This window comes from Micropterus salmoides, unplaced genomic scaffold (assembly GCF_014851395.1).
Source record: "Micropterus salmoides isolate LMB-PRFRI ecotype aquatic unplaced genomic scaffold, ASM1485139v1 Ms_hic_scaffold_14, whole genome shotgun sequence".
NCBI classification, from domain to species: domain Eukaryota; kingdom Metazoa; phylum Chordata; class Actinopteri; order Centrarchiformes; family Centrarchidae; genus Micropterus; species Micropterus salmoides.
Window position 1 is genome coordinate 19,600,412 of NW_024040485.1, and position 23,371 is coordinate 19,623,782.

Sequence of the window (23,371 nt, forward strand, 5' to 3'; positions counted from 1 at the left end):
CCAATTGGGCATCGTTTAAATGCCATGGCCTACCTGAGCATTGTTTCTGACAAATGTCCATCCCTTCACGGCCACCATGTACCCATCCTCTGATGGCTACTTCCAGCAGGATAATGCACCATGTCACAAAGCTCGAATCATTTCAAATTGGTTTCTTGAACATGACAATGAGTTCACTGTACTAAAATGGCCCCCACAGTGACCAGATCTCGACCCAATAGAGCATCTTTGGGATGTGGTGGAACGGGAGCTTCGTGCCCTGGATGTGCATCCCAAAAATCTCCATCAACTGCAAGATGCTATCCTATCAATATGGGCCAACATTTCTAAAGAATGCTTTCAGCACCTAGTTGAATCAATGCCACGTAGAATTAAGGCAGTTCTGAAGGCGAAAGGGGGTCAAACACAGTATTAGTATGGTGTTCCTAATAATCCTTTAGGTGAGTGTATATGTATGGGGTATAGATAAGGAAACATGTATTTTACTGCTCCAAAGTAATTTGTTTGCTCACTAAGACAAATGCTCATTTGTAATTTGCTTATTATAACCAAATGGTCAGTTACATTTTTCTGTATGTATTGACAGAATTTTGATGCACAGGACTTTTAAAAGATAAGCTTGCTTCATTCCTATCTTAGTTTTGTTCAGTCAAGTAAAATACTGTGCATTGAAGTATAGACGATATGGACCTGCTCTATATGAAAAGTGCAATAAGGTGACTGTTTTTGTGAATTGGCGGTATATAAATACAACTGAATTGGATTTAATAATAGGTGGATATGGGCACTTAACACCCAAAGTATGAACTCAAATTGACAGGTTGTAAACGGTCCTGAATGTACATACCTAAACTAGAGAAGCAAGCAACCAATTACAATCAATGTGCAGAGATGGAGAGCAGCTTGTAGTACCGATAAGAAACGCCAGGGGGGCAGAAAAGGCAGCGATGACAGTGGGACTACTGGAAATACACAAAGCGATTAAGTGTGTTGTTTACGCCTACGCTAGGTTCAAGATGGCTGCTGGAGACAACAGCGGCAGGCCTCCTTGCCTTAATTTCTCCGGCCCGGGTCCTTTGGGAAACAGCCAGCCCAGTAACAGCGTTTTCTCCATGCCAGCATCCAACGGCGGAGCGGCCGGTGCGGCCGGGGGAGCACAGGGAGCAGCGAGGCGGCCCAACCCGCAGCTGGGGCCTGGCGGGGGAGACAGCAACGGTGTTTCGACCGGAGCTCCGCCGACTGCGCAGAACTCCCTGCAGCAGTCCGCTGCGGCAGGTGCTGCGGCAGCCGGAGCCATGGCCAACCCGGCGTCCAACATGGCAACCACCGCAGCGTCAAACGCGTCTTCCGCGGCAGCACCGAGCGCCACTCCGGCAGCTGCGTCTGTGCTGGTGTATCGAGAGCCAGTGTACAACTGGCAGGCGACGAAGAGCACCGTCAAGGAGAGATTTGCTTTCCTCTTCAACAACGAAGTGCTCAGTGACGTTCATTTTTTAGTGGGCAAGGGAATGGGGGTTCAGAGGATACCTGCGCACAGGTAAGATGATTAACTGCAGCATGATCGTTCAAAACGTCAACTAGCTAACTCCGCTAAGCGAAAAGACTCTCTCTTGTTCTTTGTTGCTGTCTGCTGACAGGTTTGTTCTGGCTGTGGGGAGCGCAGTGTTTGATGCCATGTTCAACGGCGGGATGGCGACGACCTCAACGGAAATCGAGCTTCCTGATGTGGAGCCAGCTGCTTTTCTGGCCCTGCTAAAGTGAGGAGTGTGTGTGTGTGTGTGACAAGGGGAGCGCGTGCCATTTAAACTGATTATTTGCATGTCCTGAAAGTGGGCGTGTTTTTTTATTTATTTCATAAGGCATCAGCATTTGGGACATAGCAATAATTTGCAGCTAAAATTAAACTCAGACAATGAAACATAACATTTCATACCAGTGCATTCATTATATGATTTATAATTAAGTTAAGCATACAAAACTCTATATTGTGTGCCTCAGTAAAGTATGAATGTCTTGTATAACTTCCTGCAGGTTTCTCTACTCTGATGAAGTGCAGATCGGGCCTGAGACTGTGATGACTACGCTATACACCGCTAAAAAGTATGCAGTGCCAGCCCTGGAGGCGCACTGTGTGGAGTTCCTCAAGAAGAACCTGAGAGCAGACAATGCTTTCATGCTGCTCACACAGGTCTGCTTCCCCAGACTACAAACACTGACCAGTTCTTGTATGCAGTTTGATGTGTAGGACTGATTGATCTGCCTCTATATGTAAATATGCATCTGTCCATTTAGTAAAAACTGCATTTTCTTACTACTCCTAGTTTTGCTGCCCTAGAAGTTGATAATTAGTTGATAATAGTGGGCCAAAACTGTCAGTATGATGTGCAACAATGATGAAATTTCAAATTCACAAATAGAGTTGGATATTGTAATATTTTTTCACAATGGTGTTGATATCATGGAGTTTTGATAACATTACCAAAACTAATAAAGGGTATGCGCATGATGTCACAGAACGCAGTTAGGCTCACTGAGTGGCAGAAAGACAAGCAGCTGTGTTAGCTTGAATCAGCTAAAACACAAACAACACATCTAAAATGGGAAAGAGCTGGACCACTGGTTCTTTGGTAAGCAGTTAGGATCACGGTCAAGTCCGACTGCCTTTAATTTGAGCAAATTATCCCTCGTTTTACTCCCATTTTGCTAAATGCAGCCATGGTAAAAGATGTTTTGCCACTCAGTCCAGCGTGTTCCTGAAGAGGAAGTGACATCACCGCACACCGTCTATACCCCTTGCAACAAATCTTTTATTCAACAAAAGAAGCCAAAGTTATCAAATATTACATGTTTTCTAGACTCAAACAGCTAAACAAAAACTTAAAAACAAAGGAAAAAATAATAGAATAAAATTGGCAAAATGATGATATATATTAGAAACTGTCCTATCAAGAATAACTAAACAAAATTGAGTCTGACCAGCTTTTGGTATTTATCACATTTTGATACTTGGTGCTACGAACATATTTAAGGCTGTCCCAGAAAAATTGTTGAGGTTTGAGTTAAGGTTAGGGCTATAGTGTGATTTGCAACCCAGTACTGACTGAATTGTCACTCTTTTTTAAGTGCAGTTGTCAATTCAGGATTTCTAACTAGGCTGTGTAGGAAAAGGTGATGTGTTCTTTAAACTGTGGTGTATTCCTTGTTTCAGGCACGGTTGTTTGATGAGCCTCAGCTTGCCAGCCTCTGTCTAGAAAATATTGATAAGAACACAGGAGATGCTCTCGCCGCTGAAGGCTTTACAGACATAGATTTAGGTAATGTCGCCTTGTGAATGTTGTCACTACTGCCACGTTGTATTTCGAATAACAGCCTAACTGACCATTGATGTTTATATTTTGTTTTTTTTTCATCTCTCCGTCCCTTAGATACATTGGTGGCAGTGCTGGAGAGGGATACTCTCGGGGTGAGAGAGGTGCGTTTGTTTGGTGCTGCAGTGCGTTGGGCAGAGGCCGAGGCTCACAGGCAGCAGCTGCAGCCAACGCCCGAGAACAAGCGTAAAGTCCTGGGCAAAGCTCTCACACTCATCCGCTTCCCTCTCATGACCATTGAGGAGTTTGCTGCAGGTGAACAGAAACGGAGTAAAGCCACCACTGTAGTTTTAATTTCATGTTTGCCCTGCTTGATTCTTTTCTCTCCCAAAATACACACACACTTCCTGTGCCTCCAGAACTTGATCTGTGGGTCTTGTCTTCATCCCTTCAGGTCCAGCCCAGTCCAGTATTCTGACAGACCGAGAGGTGGTGAGTCTCTTCCTTCACTTCACTGTGAACCCAAAGCCTCGTGTAGATTTCATTGATCGGCCGCGCTGCTGCCTCCGCGGGAAGGAGTGCAGCATTACACGTTTTGGACAGGTGGAGAGCCGCTGGGGTTACAGTGGGACAAGCGACCGCATACGGTGAGTGAGGAGAAGAGCATTTAAAAATTTAATTCCAGCCTAACTCTTTTTTTTTTTTAAATTTATTTTAAATACAAAAATAGACTTTAAAGCTAGACAAACTAGCAGGAGACGGCTAGTATCAGAGAGAGAGAGAGAGAATTTGTTTTTTTAATATAACTTATAACAGTGACAGCCACAGATACTGAATTTTGCAAAAATGCATCTGAAATAAATCGCTAACCTCAGCTTTTAAGTTAATTATTATTTAAGGCGCATTTCAATGTGATCAATTATTTAATAAATATTTTGTAATAATTTATTAACTAAATGCCTATGAAAATTACAGTATAGTTAAACCTTTGAATAAGAGAATAAGTAGATTACATTGGATGCATTTGCACATTTTCAATATATTTAGTCAGATATAAAACAGTTCATGTGTACCATACCCCTACTAGTGCCTGCCAGGTACTTTATTAACAGAAACACAAACTTTGAGAGACCTGAAAAAACATCTGCTGTCATCTCAGGACAAATATTTACTTGGCAAAGTCTTGGTTGATAAAATTGTCAAAAGCCAGCATGGAATTAGCACTGTGGTCATTAAAGACCTTTTTTCAAGGCAAGTACAGGTGTAACTAACAACATCAACAGTGGCTGTGATCCAGTCTGGGCCTCAGTTTTGCGCACACTGCCTCACTGGCATGGCTTACTGAGGACGAACCATTGCTAATGTTATTAGTAACACCTCTGCTTTTCCTGCTATGAGCAGTGAAAATACAGTGCCTTGCGAAAGTATTCGGCCCCCTTGAACTTTTCGACCTTTTGCCACATTTCAGGCTTCAAACATAAAGATATAAAACTGTAATTTTTTGTGAAGAATCAACAACAAGTGGGACACAATTATGAAGTGGAACGAAATTTATTGGATATTTCAAACCTTTTTAACAAATACAAAACTGAAAAATTGGGCGTGCAAAATTATTCAGCCCCTTTACTTTCAGTGCAGCAAACTCTCTCCAGAAGTTCAGTGAGGATCTCTGAATGATCCAATGTTGACCTAAATGACTAATGATGATAAATAGAATCCACCTGTGTGAAATCAAGTCTCCGTATAAATGCACCTGCTCTGTGATAGCGCAGAGAGCATCATGAAGAACAAGGAACACACCAGGCAGGTCCGAGATACTGTTGTGGAGAAGTTTAAAGCTGGATTTGGATACAAAAAGATTTCCCAAGCTTTAAACATCCCAAGGAGCACTGTGCAAGCAATAATATTGAAATGGAAGGAGTATCAGACCACTGCAAATCTACGAAGACCCGGCCGTCCCTCTAAACTTTCATCTGTCAGATGAAACCAATATCAAACTTTTTGGCAACAATGTAAAACGTTATGTTTGGCATAAAGGCAACACAGCTCATCACCACCCACACACCATCCCCACTGTCAAACATGGTGGTGGCAGCATCATGGTTTGGGCCTGCTTTTCTTCAGCAGGGACAGGGAAGATGGTTAAAATTGATGGGAAGATGGATGGAGCCAAATACAGGACCATTCTGGAAGAAAACCTGATGGAGTCTGCAAAAGACCTGAGACTGGGACGGAGATTTGTCTTCCAACAAGACAATGATCCAAAACATAAAGCAAAATCTACACTGGAATGGTTCACAAATAAACATATCCAGGTGTTAGAATGGCCAAGTCAAAGTCCAGACCTGAATCCAATCGAGAATCTGTAGAAAGAACTGAAAACTGCTGTTCACAAACGCTCTCCATCCAACCTCACTGAGCTCGAGCTGTTTTGCAAGGAGGAATGGGCAAAAATTTCAGTCTCTCGATGTGCAAAACTGAGAGACGTACCCCAAGCGACTTACAGCTGTAATCGCAGCTAAAGGTGGCGCTACAAAGTATTAACTTAAGGGGGCTGAATAATTTTGCACGCCCAATTTTTCAGTTTTTAATTTGTTAAAAAAGTTTGAACTATCCAATAAATTTCGTTCCACTTCATGATTGTGTCCCACTTGTTGTTGATTCTTCACAAAAAATTACATTTTATATCTTTATGTTTGAAGCCTGAAATGTGGCAAAAGGTCAAAGTTCAAGGGGGCCGAATACTTTCGCAAGGCACTGTATCTGCTGTAAAAACAGTGTCTGTTTTGTGACTAAAAAACTACAAAGGAAGACACAGTTAAGTTACACCACATATTGTATATACAGTTTTACCCTGCTCATCTCCTTTCTTGATATATATCCCTGTTCTGTTTTTCTTCTCAGGTTCTCAGTAAACAGAAGGATATTTGTGGTTGGGTTCGGTCTCTACGGCTCTATACACGGACCCACAGACTACCAAGTTAACATACAGGTGTGGACCCCAACCCCATAGAAATTCTGTGTCTGGTTTCACTATATGTTAAAGGCATGAAGTATAACATATTTAGGATATTTGTGTCTGCTCTGTCTCTCTCAATGCAGATCATTCACACAGACAGTAACACGGTGCTGGGCCAGAACGATACAGGCTTCAGCTGTGATGGGTCTGCAAACACCTTCAGAGTCATGTTCAAGGAACCAGTGGAGATATTACCCAACGTCAACTACACTGCCTGTGCTACACTAAAGGTCTGTGAAGTGTTGGTAATAACACCACATAAACATAAACTATAGTTGTGTTTTCAAGAGCTGCAACTAACGATTATTTTAATTATTGATGAATCTGCTGATTAATTTCTTGATTCATTGTTCTGTTAAAAATGTGTCCAGTCTAAAAATCTATCTAATGTGTTCAATGTACTCAAATAGAAGACAAAGCCAGACAAATCTTCACAGTTGAAGCTTAAATAATTATTCGATTGTAAATAATAAAATTTCTATCGACTTTTCATTTCAGCTCTATCTAATGTGTTAGTGTTGGCTCCAGCAGTGCATTCAACCTCTTTGTCTGTCTTACAGGGCCCAGATTCTCATTATGGGACTAAGGGAATGCGAAAAGTGACACACGAGTCATCATCCACTGGCACCAAGACGTGTTTCACCTTCTGCTACGCAGCAGGCAACAACAACGGCACTTCTGTAGAGGACGGACAGATTCCTGAGGTCATCTTCTACACATAGTCCTCTCTGACATAGCAACGATCTTCCATCAAATGTGACAACCTGACACCAGCCCGGGGCCACACCTCAGCAGCCGTACTGGGGACTAATCTCTCAGACATCATACTGTTCCCTCCATATAGTGCACTACTGTCGGCCATATGGGAGGCCAAACAGCCGTAAAGCGGAGTAGGTCACTACATGGGGCATAGCTTGTCATTTGAGACGCTGTCGCTCTCTTTCTCAGTGGCTTCCTTTATCCCTTTGTGTTGTAGTGATGCCAGCCTCTGATACAGACATGACTGTAACTGACTCCACAAAGGAAGGAGAAGGGGAGGGAGGAGCTTCTCAGATTATTCACAGTATTAATGTCACTGCTGTGGATTGACTGTGTAAAGCTTGACACTGAATTCAACTTAAGCTGTACAATTCCCCTTCCTGCTCTCCAAAGCATTAGCGCAAAAGGAGAGTCACAACTGTATGAATGTACAGTTTATCATATTTGCCAAGAAAAGTTCCTCATCACCGTTAAGTAGAGACCAGCATTTCACTCAATTCCAAATCAGCTGTAACTTCCACAGACTCATAGACCTCATGGCTTTATGAACTCTTGGTGAATTTGAACCAATCTCCACATTAATCTTAACAACATGATCATGATAAGCAATTTTTGAGGGTTCTACATACAGTGCAATCTGTGATATCTTGTGTCCTTGCTTGGTAGTTGCCTATACCCAAGATACCTTGCACTTCTTGGCCTTGCATATGTTCATTTGGTTGTTGTTTGAATGCACACTAACTCTTCAGATATGTTTCTTTCTAGCTTTGTTTTAAAAAGTGTGGGCGGAAGAGCTTTCCCTCTTGGTGCGGAAGTTAAAGTGTTGTATATTAAAGTGGCATTTATTAACATTATATATGTAACTTGAAATAACTATTGATTAAAGAGTGCGGAAAATATATTGTGGTGCTTGTTTTGTTATTTTTGGTGGGGGGCCAGCGCTTAACCTATAGCAAAAATTAAACATTTTGGGAAATGCGCTACACTTTCTTGTGCAGATTTAGTGTAAGAGTAGAAGTTCATTCATTAAATATAAGGCTATGCTAAACTCAGCAGCTGGTTATCTTACAGTAGCTTAGCATAAAGACTGGGAACTACAATTACATTTTAGACCACCATGAGAACAAAATGCCATGGGAGTTCACAGTGCATAAGTACAAATACAAAAAATAGCTAAAATAGTAATTTACTAATAAACTTAAAATAAAGTGATACATTAATTTACACTCTTATTAGTGCAAGATTAAAACAAAAGGGGCTTAATTTTGGCAAGTTAGCATTGATGTACTCAATATAAAACTTAGCTGAGATAATTGTAAGACTAATAATGTGTTTGTTATAACGTCAGAACCCAAAAGAGCACATTGCTTTTTCATTTCTTAGCTCTATGTAGTAACTTCCTAAGTTTGCATGGGAATTAAGATTTTTTTTTACACAAAACATATGTAGAGCTTGTAAAATGTCTAATTGTCTACCCAACAGTTTATAGTACAGCTGAAATAGTTAGTTGATTGACACATTGAGATTAACTGGCAACTATTTAGGTAATTGTTTTTGTCATGTTTCACGTAAAAACATTTCATTTCAGCTTCCCAAATCTGAGGAGATGCTCCTCTTCATAATTATTTTTAATAATTTTGATGATTGTACTATTGGTTGGACAAAACCAGCACTGTGAAGGTGTCACTTTGGCTACAGGGTAATAGTGACAGCATTTCTAACTATTTTCAGACTTTTTACAAACCAAACAATTGATTAATAAAATGTTGCTCACACATTAATGCATGAGTAATAATAATCTAACGATATATTGTAATATCACTCACATCTATTTTTCTGCATTTAGTACTTTTACTTTAAATACTTCAAGCATATTTCCCAAAATATTGAACTATTCCTTTAAGCCCACCAGAGAAATAATAAATTTCAGGAGTCACATTTTCATCAAGAGTTTAATGTTTTTATTAATGACATTTACTGAACAAAGGTCCAGTCCCGGTAGTTTGACTTCTGAAACACTTATTGTGGTTTCCATGGTTTTATCTGGCCATGATCCATCTAAATACGCATTATTGCAGCAGTATCACAGTGCAATTTTACAGGCCCATCCTGGTAGATGAGGGGGGGGGGGGTAATGTGGAGGGAAAAAAACATGAAATACAACTGCTTTGATCCAATTGTTCCCCAAAACCCTCGCCCTAGGCACTTGGTGTACTGTAGCTGTGAAATGAAAAAGCATTGCAGCTTCCACTAGCCTACAACAAAAACTTAAGCTTTGTTTCTGCTCCGGAATCAAAGTCAAAACCATTTGTGCGATGTACCTTAAGACTGTGCAAAGATTTTAAAGTGCCCACGGGATAGGGTTTAGAGATTTATTTGGTATTTTATAATCCGGGGTTGGTGATTATAGTTTATCCAAGTAGTTGTCAAGGGCAGGAATGCCCTCTTTCAGACCTTTACGTTTCCTGATTTCAGCAACAATCTGGAAGGGTTTGCTGGTGGCGTCACTGGGGTCTCCGGGGAGAATTTGCCAGTGGTCGAACACACACTGAGGAAAGGCCTGGCCCCCAGTGTTACTGCGCAGGTCAGCTGTGAACCCTGCAGGTAATAAATACATATAAATAGTTCATTCACTGATTCACTGATATGGATCTTCACGTACAGAAGCTTTAATTTAATCTTTGGAGCTTTCCAGTAGTCTCTCCTTGACCCAAGTTTTTATAAATCATGAAGACTTTCCATAGAAGTGCTAGACTAAACGAGATGAATTACTCTTAACATATTGTTGCATTGAAATTGTTGAAAATCTTGAAGATTCATATAATATTTATCATGAAACTACAGTAAGAGTTTGATCCCACAACGAAAGACATGGCACAGTACAGAATAAAACACACTCACCAAAGGATTCATTGACAGGCAGGTAGGCTTTCACCACAAAAATGGGTGTGCCCATCACTTGGGATTCCTCAAACACGTGACCTCGTTTCCTGTTCAACACACCATAGATCCCACCGACCACCTGCTCCGGGCACTGCATGGACAAGAGGTCAACCATGAGTGAACAGGCATCAGAGAGTTTTCAAACATAATACTTATGATGAGTAAAGTGGCATGGGGGCAATATTATCCCAACAAGATACAATCATTAAGAAAATAAATTTGATAACTTAAGTCATTTTGGTAAATCAGCAAAACTTCTATAGATCTATAATAGTTGTTTCCTTGGAGTTGTAGGTTTAAATGAATCCACACAGAACATAATCAAATTTACAGGACTGATTTACTGCTGGATACATGTCACGGTCTTCTTTTCAGGATTTATTTTGAAAGCAATCTGCTTCCCTACACACCTGTATCTCCACCAAGTATATAGGCTCCATGAGTCGGGGCTGAGCGGTGAGCTGGCTGGCATACAGGACCCTACGAGCTGTGGGAATGATCTGTCCTCCACCACGGTGGATGGCGTCTGTGTGGAGTGTCACGTCATGAATCTCAAAGCGAACTGCGCGCATGTTCTCTTCACATAGAGCACCCTGCAGGAGAAGGTACAACATCACAAATGTGTGTCAAAAAAATCTACAAAATGTTGCATTTGATTAAAGAGAGCTACAAATTTAAAATGTGCTTGCAGTCACAGTTATCTGCTGCCCACCTCTTTAGTTGCCCACTGGAAACCAGCCACCACGCTGTCCTTGATCTCGTTGAGGTACTGAACCCCCTTTGTCATGTCTATCAGCAGGTTGGCCCCAGTTCCGTCTGGACCGAAGCACCAGATCTTCCTGGCTTCTGTCACCTCCCACTCATACTTGTCAGCGAGGTAACGCGCACGAGCTTTGAGCTCCTGCCGTGCGGTGACATCCCCCTTCTCAATGTCTTCAGCCAGGCCGTCGGGGAAGGGACGGGACTTCATGAAGAGACGATTGTGCTTGTTTGGGGACTTGGAGAGACACATCTGGTCTGATTCTTCCATCACCGTCTCTCTGTAAGACACGACTGGGTCTGATTTCTGGAGAGAGATGAAGGAAAAGGCAGTCAAAATTAAGAATATGGGTGAGTATGCAAATATGTGAGGATCAAATGTGTATTTGCTGTGTTTTATTTCTTAAAATAATTTTTTATGAAAGGATAGTTCTAGTTATTAGGGGTCCAAGCCCGAGTGGGCTGGGAACCCTATTGTTTTATTTTTATGTTTTTATTCTTCCGTACGTTTTCGTCTAATTCCACTACTGCAGCCTAGATGGTAAGTGCTACGGACGCGAAACTCACAGGGTAGGTTCAGGCCCATGAGACGACGTCATGCGAAAAAATTCGCTCACTTCGACCACTAGGGGAGCGCTGCAAGTAAGGTCCAAATTTGGCACATTCAAATCGCTGTAACTCCCGCATACAGTGGCGGATATCAAAAACCTTACATCCACGCGTCCGAGGGATCGAGCTGAATCTCGTGGTATAGGCCACACCCATTTCCACCTAGACTTTTTCTTCGCTACATCGCGAAAACTGAAAAACCTATTTTAATTAACTACTCCGAAGCCGCACGTCCGATCGACACCAAACTTGGCACGGATAATCTCTTGACCAAGCTGATGAAAGGTTGTAGAGGAAATTTTGATCTGACAAAAAATGTTGCAATTATATGCTAACAAATGTTTGTGAAAAACGCTACTAACAGGAAATTATGTCATATCTTAGCTTTGGAATGGCCGATCAACACCAAATTTGGAGCGTTAATGTGGGACGTCCCCCTGAGGGCCTGTGCAAAATTTGGTACAGTTAGCCCCTAGTTGGCACTATTGAAAAAAATCCCATTGACTTACATGCATTTTATATCTCCATAACCGCAAGTCCGATTCAAACCAAATTTGGGTCAATTCTTCCCCATGGTCATCTGATGACACCTGAAAAATTTCGTTCAATTCGGATTCTAGGTGACATGATAATTGAAGCTGAAAGGCCGTGGAAAATCCCATTGAAATGAATAGGATTTCCAACCATGCCACATTTTAGCTAGGTTTGGAATGGCGGTTCAACACCAAACTTGGGGTCCTTATGCGGCACGACCGATCCAAACAGTGGATCACTTCACAAATCTGAGGTAGAACATTCAAAAACAATTTTGAAAAAATCTTTGACAACAAATATGCATGAGTAAAAACAGTAAAAGCTTTTTTCAGTTCTTTTTTTCTCAACAAAATAACATCTTTATAAAAAATTAAGTCCTAATTTGTGTATGATTCAAGTGAATAAAATCAAACATATATATTGAATATTTATTGAACATTTATTATATTGTTATTGCGGTAATTATTGTTATTGTTTTATTGGCCAGCCCTATTTACTAGTTACTAGGGCCTTATTTTCCTAACTTTGCAGATGAATAACTGTTCAAATATGTAGCACAAGTTCCTCTGTTCTCCTTGTCCCACCTTCAGTGGAATGCAGGCATGGTCCTCCTCCAGGTCCTTGAGACAGATCTCCAGGTGCAGCTCTCCCGCTCCAGCAACGATGTGCTCCCCAGACTCCTCGATGATGCACTGCACCATGGGGTCGGACTTGGCCAGACGCTTCAGTCCCTCGACCAGCTTGGGTAGGTCAGCGGGGTTCTTGGCCTCCACAGCAACTCTGACCACAGGGCTCACGCTGAACTTCATCACCCTCATGTTGTGGGACTGCGGACAGAACCAGAGTCATCAAGCTAGAGACTTATTCAATTTGTGTTGTTATAGGAAGAATTATGTTAACAGCAAGCAATAACTCAGTATAAAGCACCAATCATCCACTGTGTGGTGCAGCAGTATTTAAACTAAATTAGATGTCCATGCAGGTAAAATAAAAGGATGACGCTACTTGTTCATAGGTGGTAATGGTCCCTGTCTTAACCAGGAACTGGTCTACTCCAACAAGACCTGCGATGTTGCCACATGGGACATCTTCAATAGGCTCCACATACCGGCCCATCATCAGAACGGTCCTGGAAGTAAGAGAAGAAGGGCATGGTTATAAAAAGTTGCCAACGTGTAGGAAGAGAAGCATGAATTTTGAACTTGTGTTCCTTGTTCTCCTGCCATCTCAGGAGATGCTCACCTCTGGATAGGTTTGATGTAAAGGTCCTCCTTCTTGCCAGGAGCGAAGTTTGGCCCCATGATGCGCACCTTCAGGCCAGTGGACACGCAGCCAGAGAACACACGACCAAAGGCATAGAAACGACCCTTGTCGTTGGTTGGGACCATCTTGGAAATGTACATCATCAGAGGAGCCTTAGGATCACAGTTCTTAATACCTGAGAAGACAGCAGAGACGGTAGGCCCTAATTATAGCATAGCCAAAATAAAGCTAATAAATCAGGCAATTATTTTCAAAATGTTCCAGGTGCTGCGGTGCTGTTAAAATCTTCCACTGACCCATGGCAGCCTCGTCGTCTCCCGGCCCTTCATAAAGCAGCTCACAGCGGTATTTCTGTGCAGTGACGGGGGAGGGAAGGTGGATGGTGATCATCTGGAGCAGGGCCTCTCCGGCAGGCAGCCAGCGACGCATCACAGCCTTCAGCAGTGGCTTTCCCTCTTTCTCCTTGTCCTCTGAGTCTAGTTTGACATCCAGCTTCTCAATTAGTTTGGCTATCTCATCCTTTTTGAAATTCATGATGGCATCAAACACCTAGGAGGACAGTGAGAGAGGGCAAAAAGATGTCGTCAAACTCGAGCCCAAAGGTGTCGCCTTAAAGTCATCCTTAACTTTTGGTATGTTGTGATCTTTCAAATTATTTTGATGGCATACGTTTCGTTTGTAGAACAATTGTAGACAATACTAAAAGGGTGCACTTTATGTTTTGCTTTTAGCCACTCCATCTTAGTGTCCTACACTCCTATATCTAGGCACTTTGTTTTAACAGCACAGAGACGTATGAAGGTCACCAGAAAAATTGTGTCCTGACTTAGTTAAATTGTATGTTTATGTCACTTTTTCATTCACCTTAAAGATGGGGTCCAAAACGAGCTGACAGAAGGTGCGGGGAAGTTTCTGGCCATTGGGACCGGTGGCGGTCTTACTGAACTTGCCGGCATTTGGGTCAAAAAATCTGTAAATATAAATTATCGCATAACATCAAACACACAAATGATTTATCTAGCTCATAATCCTGTTTTTTCTTATTAGGATAGGAGGAGAACATTTTAAGAGGCAACTTAACATCACTGTTGGGTGTGGTTACAGGTGCAACAGAGCACAGCTTTTCAGCCTTGTGTTAAGTTACCCTTTACAGTATGTGAAGCATATTTCTGTTTGGACGGGCCATTATGTTTACCTTTCTCCCCACAGTTTCTTCATCATGTCCTCCACTTTCTTACACCTTTCTGCTGCTCCCAGCTGAACATCTCCTTTTGTGAACTTAGCCACGTACATCTCAGCAAACTGCTTCAAGGTGAAAGCCCAGCCATGGAGTCCAGAGCCAAACCCGACTGTACCAACAACAGGGTCAATCTGAGGAAAAAAGGTATTGTATTGGGTAAACTTGCAGTATAGTGAATGTATAGCAACATTTGTCAGCCATTTGTAAATAAGTTTGGCATTTCTGCTTTATTATGATAGTTATAGCTGGAGAAAGACAGGAAAGGGCAGGGGAGAGAGAGGGGGAAATGGTGAGTATGAGTGCTATTTGAGCATCTGCCTTACCATGATGTTCCCCATGGGTCCCCCCTCATCCTCTCCATAGGTGGAGATAATGACGTTGACATTCTCCACGATACGCTGAAAGGTCTGGAAGAGCTCATCGGGCTCCAGCTGTAGCTCAAGTAGGGCTCGGTCCATCTTGTTCATCATCAGAACCGGCTTGATGCGCTCAGCGATGGCCTGCCGCAGTACGGTCTCAGTCTGCACACACACACCTGTCAGAGGGAACAAACGGGTGAGTCTAGGTGAAAAGCGAGACTGCGTGCTTGTTGAATGGGGAGGCGAGGGTGTCAGCCACTTTTGGAATTACCTGAGACACAGTCCACCACCACCAGGGCTCCGTCCGTTACCCTGAGCGCAGCAGTGACCTCAGAGGAGAAGTCAACGTGACCCGGAGAATCAATCAGGTTGATGAGGAAACCGTTTCCGTCTATAGTCTGCTTGATAAATGCCAGGTCGTTTTCTCCAAGCTCATAGTACATAGAGATGGCCCTGAAGAACAGAGAGGAACAGGAAAAGGCTGGGAACATGTTCACTGTTCACATTTCTCTACCACTTCAGCATTAAAATAAATGTTAAGTAAAGGATGGATCAAATAAAGTTGAATTAAATGAGTTCAACTGAATGAATTTACATACTGAGTCATCTCAATACTGGACTCCGATGAGTCAGACGCTCTTCTAACTTATATGGGGCAGACATCTTGAGTGGAAACTTACCAGTTCAAATGCTACAAACAGGTTTGACTGGAATGATTTCAGTTAATATGTAGTGGTGCGAATCAGTGTCAGTGCTGGTGCATTTCCTGGAATCAGACAGAAACATCCTGAGTGGATTTGAAAAATGCAAAAAAATGGGAATTTAACATGACTTAACTAAGGATTTCCACAGACAAAATCTTTGTTTTGCCATTACAAATTTATCTGTGAAATCGTTTTTTTTTTTTTTTTCAATTAGATGACAAATGTAATTAAGTTAAAAACCTGCAAACAAAACAAATACCGTGGTTATGAATCAACCTACTCTGGCGTCTTACAAATTAGCTGACAGCAACACATCAGCGCCCTAAAGTAGAAATGGTGGCTGGGTAAAGGCTCAAATATGGTACTGTCAGACCAGAACCTGTGGAAGCATTTAAGTCTTTCATGTTGTGTTACAGACCCCATATACCTCTATGCAAATGGTGGACACATTCCTGGACACCTACTCTTGCTGACTTACTGATACTACAAATGCTTCTGTATGTAAAACTTAAAGTTTTGTTGTCTGAGATGATGGCACAACTTGAATTAAATCACACACATTTATATCTAATTGCTTGTTTCCAGTGAGCTCATGTAAGCGATGGCTCAAAACTGCAGGTACATTTTAGATTTGAAAGCACTGATAACCTTTGCTCTCAATCAGCATACTGTGAATGATGCAGTCTTACATACACACGCTATTTTCTGCCAAAGTTATAAAATGTATTGTTGTTTCAGTTAAGAGATGTGTGTGTGCTGATGTGGATGGGGCTTAGTTGAAAAAACTAGATGTCATTTTGATTTGAATCAAAATCTGAAGATATTTAATCTGATCAAACCACACCTACACAGTCCTGATGATTAATTAGTACATGTCCTCCCGCGAATGTAACTTGAATTGTTGCTTATTTAGTCATGAATATTTACTGTAGAGGAAAAAGTCAAGAAGTTTTCGTAACCTTTAATAAGCTCCACAAAAATAGAGCAGTTTCTAAACCCACTTCTCTGGACCACATACGTTGATTTGATGGTGATGCAGCGCTCCTGCTCATCTTTGCGTGTGTCAGTGAAGCGGGTCTCCCCAGCACGGGATGAGGCAATGATCCCCGCCTTGGACACCAGTGAGTCAGTCAGAGTGGACTTCCCATGATCCACATGGGCAATCACAGACATGTTCCTGATGTTGGACTTCTTGTCCATGATGGCACGGATCTGATCCACAGTGAAGTTCACCTGGTGGTGGGATTGAGTGATGGGAGTTACTTTCATCCATTTAAAACCAGAAGAAGATCATTTTGTTCATCATATCCATCTGTTTATTTATGTCCACTGCCAGATCTCATTCCAAGTAGAGTTATAAAAAGAAAGACATGTTGGAAACTGAATCCTTCAGCCTGACTAGGAAGAACGAGTGAGGGCACTGCATAAAGACTTTACCTTATGGTTTCTAATGAAGCAACAGATTAGGAATTACTGAGTCACTGCAGCTGAAAGGACCGAGCTGTATGCTACCATTTCACAATGGGACAGGGTGTCTTCATTTTATACCTTAAATTCCCCTTTAACTCTTGACATGAATTTTATCTTTAACAGACCAATAACAAGCACTCAGTCTGTCTTCATTTAAATGTTTAAGCAATTATAACCATTATTACCACCTAAAATGAGGCAATATAAAGCATGTATGCATACATTAAGTAAAGATTAAGACATTTTTTAAGATGATAAAGGCTTTTTAAGAGACGTCTGTCCCATTGTGTGGTAGGTATTTTCACTGTAGGCCTAAATTCAGTATTATGAATTTACTTTTAATTATAAAATAAACATAAGGATCCAGCATGATTTCACACAATATGTTAAATGCATTTAGCGCATGTTTGGGATGTCTAGACATTCACCGAGACAATCAAAGGCTCTTATATCATAATAATAATTAATTTAAGCCATTATGGCCCACCAGCCTTGTTATAAGCAATAGAGCAGGCCCGTGGCTATGACGCAATTTCTTGTAATCTCCTCTAAAACTATAATCTAGTAACAGCGGTTTCACCGCATTTGTACTAGACATGTCAGGAACATAGAGGACCATGTGTTTTATTTATTACAATATATCAACAAGATGTCATGCGACGGCAGTAGCTTGATGTTGAAGGATTTGCTATGAACGTCACAGCGAGGAAGAGCGGCCGTGCAGTAAAGGCCACAGCCCCGCAGCTTTATCAGCTGGCTGCTGCGTAGGTTGTACCAGATCACACACACAGCCTTTATCTGATCACATAACACCGCTAAGCATCGGCATCCATTTCACACACACACCTGTCAGACTCTGTAGCAGCTTGTTGCAGCGAAACTATCATAACTATTAGCCTACATGACGATAATTCGGTGGAGTGGCTGCCGCTTTTCACCTGCTGCAAATAGTTTATAGAAACACAATCAACTGAACATGTAAGCCCAGTGGCGTCTCACCATTTTGTCTGTAGATCGCTGGTCTTTCTGTGTGACGGTTTATTGCTGTAAACACTGCCTCTGAGGACCCGGCAGTCCCGTTGGTGACTGGAGAGACGCTGCTGCTGCTGCTGCTGCTGCGGCGGCTGCGGTGTCGTGTAGTGGTGCAGGACAGAGGCTGCAGCAGCGGGGGGCGCTGCTGCTCAACAGTACGATGTCACATCCGATTGCCATGAATGTGTGCCCGGCCTCTGCTGCTCTGGGCATGTAGTGACAGACTCAGGCTGTTGAGGGCAGGGGCGGAAAAAAGAGGCACCAGGGTGCATAAAGTCGTGATGCATTTATGGTGAAACAGTTCCAAACCCTTGTTAGGGTTAAAATAGTTTTAGTATGTGACTCATATAGGCTATAACTAGGCCTATATCTCTGTGGTAAAAACAAGGTAGAGGCCAACTCTAACCAGGGGACAGGTAGGCTAATTATTCCAAATTTAAACTTCTAAATATGGCGTCTGGCTTTCTCTCTCTGGACATGCTTAAGTTGATTGGATGAAAGTTGAATTTTAAAAAAGATACGATAAGAAGAGGTGAGATGAGAAAATATAGAGAGGAGAAAAGATGAGACATGAAGAGAAGAGAAGGGAAAGGAAAATGTGAGAAGAAACTGTTACAGTAAGGCAGAGAAGAGATGCAAAAGGAAGAGATGAGGGATGAGAAGAAATGAAACAGTGAAAACAGATTGGAGAGATAAGACTAGAAGAAACAAATGGAAGGAAAAAAATGAATAGACAAGAAAAAAGAATATAGTAAGGTTGAAAGAAAGGTTACAAAGAAAGGTTATAGAAAGAGAGACTAGAAGAAATTTTTATCACATTTTATGTAGTGATGGATAAACAATCTGTTCACTCGGTTTCTGATGTTTTCATATTAGCTGCATTTTCTCTGGAATTGCTTCCTGTACCTTTTAATTAGCCTAATTTAACTTGCAAATGCAAACATTACCATGTCCTGCATGTTGTCAGTCTACACCATATGAATCAAGGGAAAAAAACTTTTGTTTGGTTGAATTTGCCACTTGTCTGTGATTTAGATTGTCTTGTTTTGACTTGAGTCAAATGGACAGCCGGTCCACCAGGTGAAAGAAGTCAAGTGATGTCTACCACTTAGCACCAGCATTGCTGTTGGGTTTCTTATTGCCTTTTATAAGGATGGTTAGGAGCTCTCCTTTCATGTTCTCTTGAGGCTTTACTGTGTCAAGATGTTGTAGCTGTCATCCACCAGCTGATGGCAGAGCACGACAAAACAACTCAGGGCTGTTGAGAGAATCTGAAATAGGACATAGGGGTAAAACAAGTGTTACAGCTGTGCTTTTGTGAATGAACATGGAACATGACTCATTGGTATGGTATAGTGGAAGAACCCTTTTTGAGATAGGACTTTATTAAACCTAGTGAAGAAATTCACAAAATTAATCACAAATTGAAAATGTTACTATGTTGTACTATACTTCTCTAAAACATGTTGTTAATAAATAAATAGATTTTTGTCCAGATTACCAGGTGGTTATATTGTCCTTATGGATTTAGGAGAAAGATAGACTGTCAAAGCAAGCTAGTGTGGAGGGACATGTGCACTAGCAATATGTGTTTTTCATAACTGATCTATAGAACATTAACCACATTTTGACCATGATAATTTGCTACAACCGTATATAAGTGTGTGTTATCAGGAAGTGGTACTGTCTTTTTGTCTGTCCAAATCTAACAAAATAACAATTTAGAGGGGAATAATCAAAGGCTGTAAAAAGTGTATTCGTCTTTACAGCCTTTATTAATACAAGGGAGGGAAGATATTAAAGTTTCTGATGAGAGCAAAATCCATTTCTGTGGTCAATACAACTGAGCACTGTGCACCAAGTCAAGTTTCCCACAGTGGAGTTGACCTACTAAAACAGTGATACTTAGTGCAAATGCAGTCTGTTTCCAGGTGTCTGCAGTCACTCAAGGAGCAGTGATTACTTGACTCAACAGTGCCTGGTTTACGGCACAAACATTTTTTCCCACACTTTCGAACAGCTGGTCTCCTTGAAGCTTCCCTGTGTAGGATTTTGACTGCCACACGGCTCCTTCAAGTGAAAATAAGTTTTTGTAAACACCAGTAGTGGCGATGTCTGCTCCCTTTATTGATCGCAAAAGGTTTTAGAAATGCATAGGATTGGCTCCTTAATTTATCAGAATATCAACAACAATCACAACTATAGGATTAGATTTCAAATGAATGTTAACATGATATATTACACCACTATACATTATTGGGCATTATTTAAATAGATGTTTTAAATCATATCATTTGTAAACAATGCTGATTTTTGCACCTCTTCTTTGTGGAACGCTGCAGAAACTGATCTGAATTTATACTTACAATGAGTAATGGGGTTACTACAGGTCAAGCTCTTTAAAAAAATGCTAAAGCTATACCAAATACCCAAATGGCTGAAAAAAATTCCAGTTGCAATTTACAAGTCCTGCAGTCCAGAAACCACTTACGTGACACTTGCAGCTACAAGGTTACGGAGAAAATTGTTTATTTGATAAGGGACAATGTACACTGATCAACATTCAAAGCAAATGTAAATGTACTTAGCCACAGGCTAGTTTTCATGGGTTATCTCATGATTATGATGTTACAGAGGGACGGGAAATGAAAACATGTGCTGAGCTGCTACAGTAAAATTTGTCGAAATATTGATAGCATGCTTTTTGAATTTATCTGGAAAAATCATACCTATTATAGCAAAAAATCGTTAAGTGTTAATAATTTTAAATTGTAATTACAATGTGGACAAACTCCCTGTGAAACTATCTGTATTCCACAAGCAGGTACTTTAAGCATGGTCTCCGATTTATAAACACAATTTCTATTTTTCTTTTTTTTTTTTGAGAAATGGGTACAGAATCAGATTTTGCAGGTGAACCAGCTATTTGAAGGAAAGGGGCAACTGCTCTCTTATAGAGAGTTTTTATCAACATACAATATTCCAGTTACGCCGATAGAATTTGCATTAGGATTTTAGGCATGCTAATGCTTTTTAGAAATACAGGCAGACCTCCACCTACTTCTGTCTCTCTCCCCAATCTAGCTGAGTCACCAGTTGGAAAAATGTGTTTCTCCCAGCATCCTCGAAAGAATAATAAGAACAAACATGCCTTGTTTCAGAGAGAAATTGTATTTATTCCACATGTTATATCATATTGAAATCAATTTGTTAATGACACTGACTGGAAAAAGTCTGGATGATTCGTCACAAATATATGTTTTTATATACCTGTATACTGTTCTGTATACTTCTGTTTATTCCATGTAAACTATGCAATAAAGATTTAGAGGGGGGATAAAAACATGCTGAGCATGCTACCATATTGTGTTGTCATGTGTTTAATCTTCATTTCTTAAACCTGAATTTAGGGTTTTACGGGGTTAAGAAGTGCCCCAAACATGAGTAACCAACTTGACTCCCCACAGTGCAGCATTAGTTTCATTTCTCTTATTTTGTGACACACTGGGAATTTCCCACAAGCTGCATGTATTGAATCATTTTGTGCACATGGGATTTATCACTGAGCTCCAGATAAGAGCAATCCAACATGCAACAGATAGATCTGGGTTCACGTCAGAAGCCATAACCTTTCTGTACACACAAGTTCTCTTTTCACAGCTCATCCTATTATTTTCAACATGTCTTTTCAGTTTCATGCCTCCTCGTCAAGGAAAGGATTCTGTGTGAACTGTGAGATCATTTTAGGTGGGCTTGAGTTGTACTCATACATCTGTGTGCATGTGTAATAAAGTCATTGAAGGAGAATTCAGCAGCTTGACTCTGATTTCATGGCACATTTTATGTTATTTGGTGAATCACTTCCAGCAATGTTGCGTATATATATACTTCTTGACTCTCAGTGGAGGTGCATCCAAATGGACACGATGATATGGATTTGCCGTATGAAAAACCACAGCAATTATGTGTTCTGAGCTGCATCTAGTTCTTGGTATCCAGAGATGTTCTTAACCATGTGCTGGTTAGATAACATCTGCATGCACTTTGAAACTCTGTAATCGGAAGATAGTGCAACAATAAAGATAGGAGTTCCTCTGCCATGCAATTAGGCTTATTAAAGTTCTGATAATACTGGGCCCTCAGCCATAGATAAATGGATTTTAATCCATTAAGTACACACACACAAATGCTTGAAAGAATGAAGGATAGGGATCAGACACGGTTCGTACAGTGGCCACTCTGTATGAATTATTTCTTATTTTATAAAATAGCAATGAATCTATCCTTCATGAATCAGTGAATCCATAACCCACACTGGCTCCACAAGAATTAATTTAAATAACCTTTAAACCTTTTCTGACATATTATAGTGTCATATATGAGGATTTTTGAGATTCTTGAATCTGTAAGGAGACTGAGAATCCCTCATGAGCTGAAAAATGAATGTCTGTGTTGAAATCAAAGCCTTCAGGGCTTCTTCACAGTTTTATTTATTCACAATATGTGACCAGCCTGACACATAATCAGAAAAGATGAGAAACAAATGGGTCCTTTCCATCTTTATAGTTTATACAGGAAATGACTCAACTAATGTCTCTGCTGTGCGGCGCATATAGTATTGGTCTGAATCGGGCCTCTGCATGAGGGTCTCCTTTCCTTTCTTCCCACACATTCATGTCCCTCACCACTTTGAAACTTGTGAATGGTTTAGTAAAAACAACAACGTCCCACAGACAAGAAAAAAAGAAAGACAGAGAGAAATCAAAAGAAATTCACATCACATCTCTGTCAACTTTGAACTGCCTGATGAAGGTAAAAGTGTCAAAAGAAATCATCTGAGGAGAAAAGAAAATGGCTTTCAATTATTTGACTATATGCTGACTTTCCCCTCTTTCCTCAGAGGTGTACTTTGAATACTTTGAAGTCGAGGCAGTCATGGGTGGATTGTGTTGATGATATTCATTTTAGAAATTAGAAGACAGACTGTTGATTCTACTTTTTCTGTACTGAAATGGACAGCTCTGCCACTGAAAGAATCTCTTCCCCAATGTGATAATAGATATGTAATTGCATGTGTGCATGTTCCTCTTGTGAAACTACTCTGCTATTACTTAATCGCTTTATGGTGTGTATGCTTAGAAATAGCACAAAACAAATGCTTCAGTTATGGCAATAAAGATAAGAAATGGTGAGGCGAAGTTCTGCTATGGGAAAGCAAAAAGATTTTGTCTTTGTTCAACTTTGGTAATGGATGGAAACTGAGGTAACGTTTTCACAAAGAAACTGAGGTCCACTTTGACCACTTTTGAGATAATGAAAATTGAATTTAGAGAGTCTGACTTTTGTATAAGTTTGGCAGACTCACTAAGTGA

The 23,371-nt window shown here is 40.9% G+C and overlaps 2 protein-coding genes across 4 annotated transcripts; one reads left to right on the forward strand and one right to left on the reverse strand.

The window, feature by feature from the left end:
- Positions 1 to 1,016: 1,016 nt before the first annotated feature.
- LOC119902926 (BTB/POZ domain-containing protein 2) lies at positions 1,017 to 7,985 on the forward strand. Its single transcript, XM_038719327.1, has 9 exons — positions 1,017 to 1,537; positions 1,638 to 1,757; positions 2,032 to 2,188; positions 3,209 to 3,314; positions 3,426 to 3,623; positions 3,763 to 3,955; positions 6,213 to 6,300; positions 6,411 to 6,557; positions 6,888 to 7,985. The coding sequence occupies exons 1-9, from the start codon at positions 1,017 to 1,019 to the stop codon at positions 7,047 to 7,049; spliced, it is 1,692 nt and encodes a 563-aa protein (XP_038575255.1). The 3' UTR covers positions 7,050 to 7,985.
- A 1,043-nt stretch (positions 7,986 to 9,028) lies between these two features.
- Positions 9,029 to 18,121, reverse strand: eef2b (eukaryotic translation elongation factor 2b). Of its 3 annotated transcripts, none has more exons than XM_038719324.1 (14): positions 17,967 to 18,121; positions 16,516 to 16,730; positions 15,065 to 15,246; positions 14,758 to 14,969; positions 14,390 to 14,565; positions 14,059 to 14,164; positions 13,491 to 13,743; positions 13,174 to 13,369; positions 12,937 to 13,060; positions 12,516 to 12,758; positions 10,742 to 11,095; positions 10,440 to 10,622; positions 9,988 to 10,120; positions 9,029 to 9,684 (listed from the first exon to the last, which is right to left on the reverse strand). In XM_038719324.1, the coding sequence occupies exons 1-14, from the start codon at positions 17,967 to 17,969 to the stop codon at positions 9,491 to 9,493; spliced, it is 2,574 nt and encodes an 857-aa protein (XP_038575252.1). In that variant the 5' UTR covers positions 17,970 to 18,121; the 3' UTR covers positions 9,029 to 9,490. The 3 variants fall into 3 exon arrangements, with proteins under 3 accessions (XP_038575252.1, XP_038575254.1, XP_038575253.1); XM_038719326.1 differs by lacking the exon at positions 17,967 to 18,121 and adding an exon at positions 15,474 to 15,559 and having other exon boundaries at positions 9,491 to 9,684; positions 16,516 to 16,653; XM_038719325.1 differs by lacking the exon at positions 17,967 to 18,121 and having other exon boundaries at positions 9,491 to 9,684; positions 15,474 to 16,658.
- Positions 18,122 to 23,371: the final 5,250 nt, after the last annotated feature.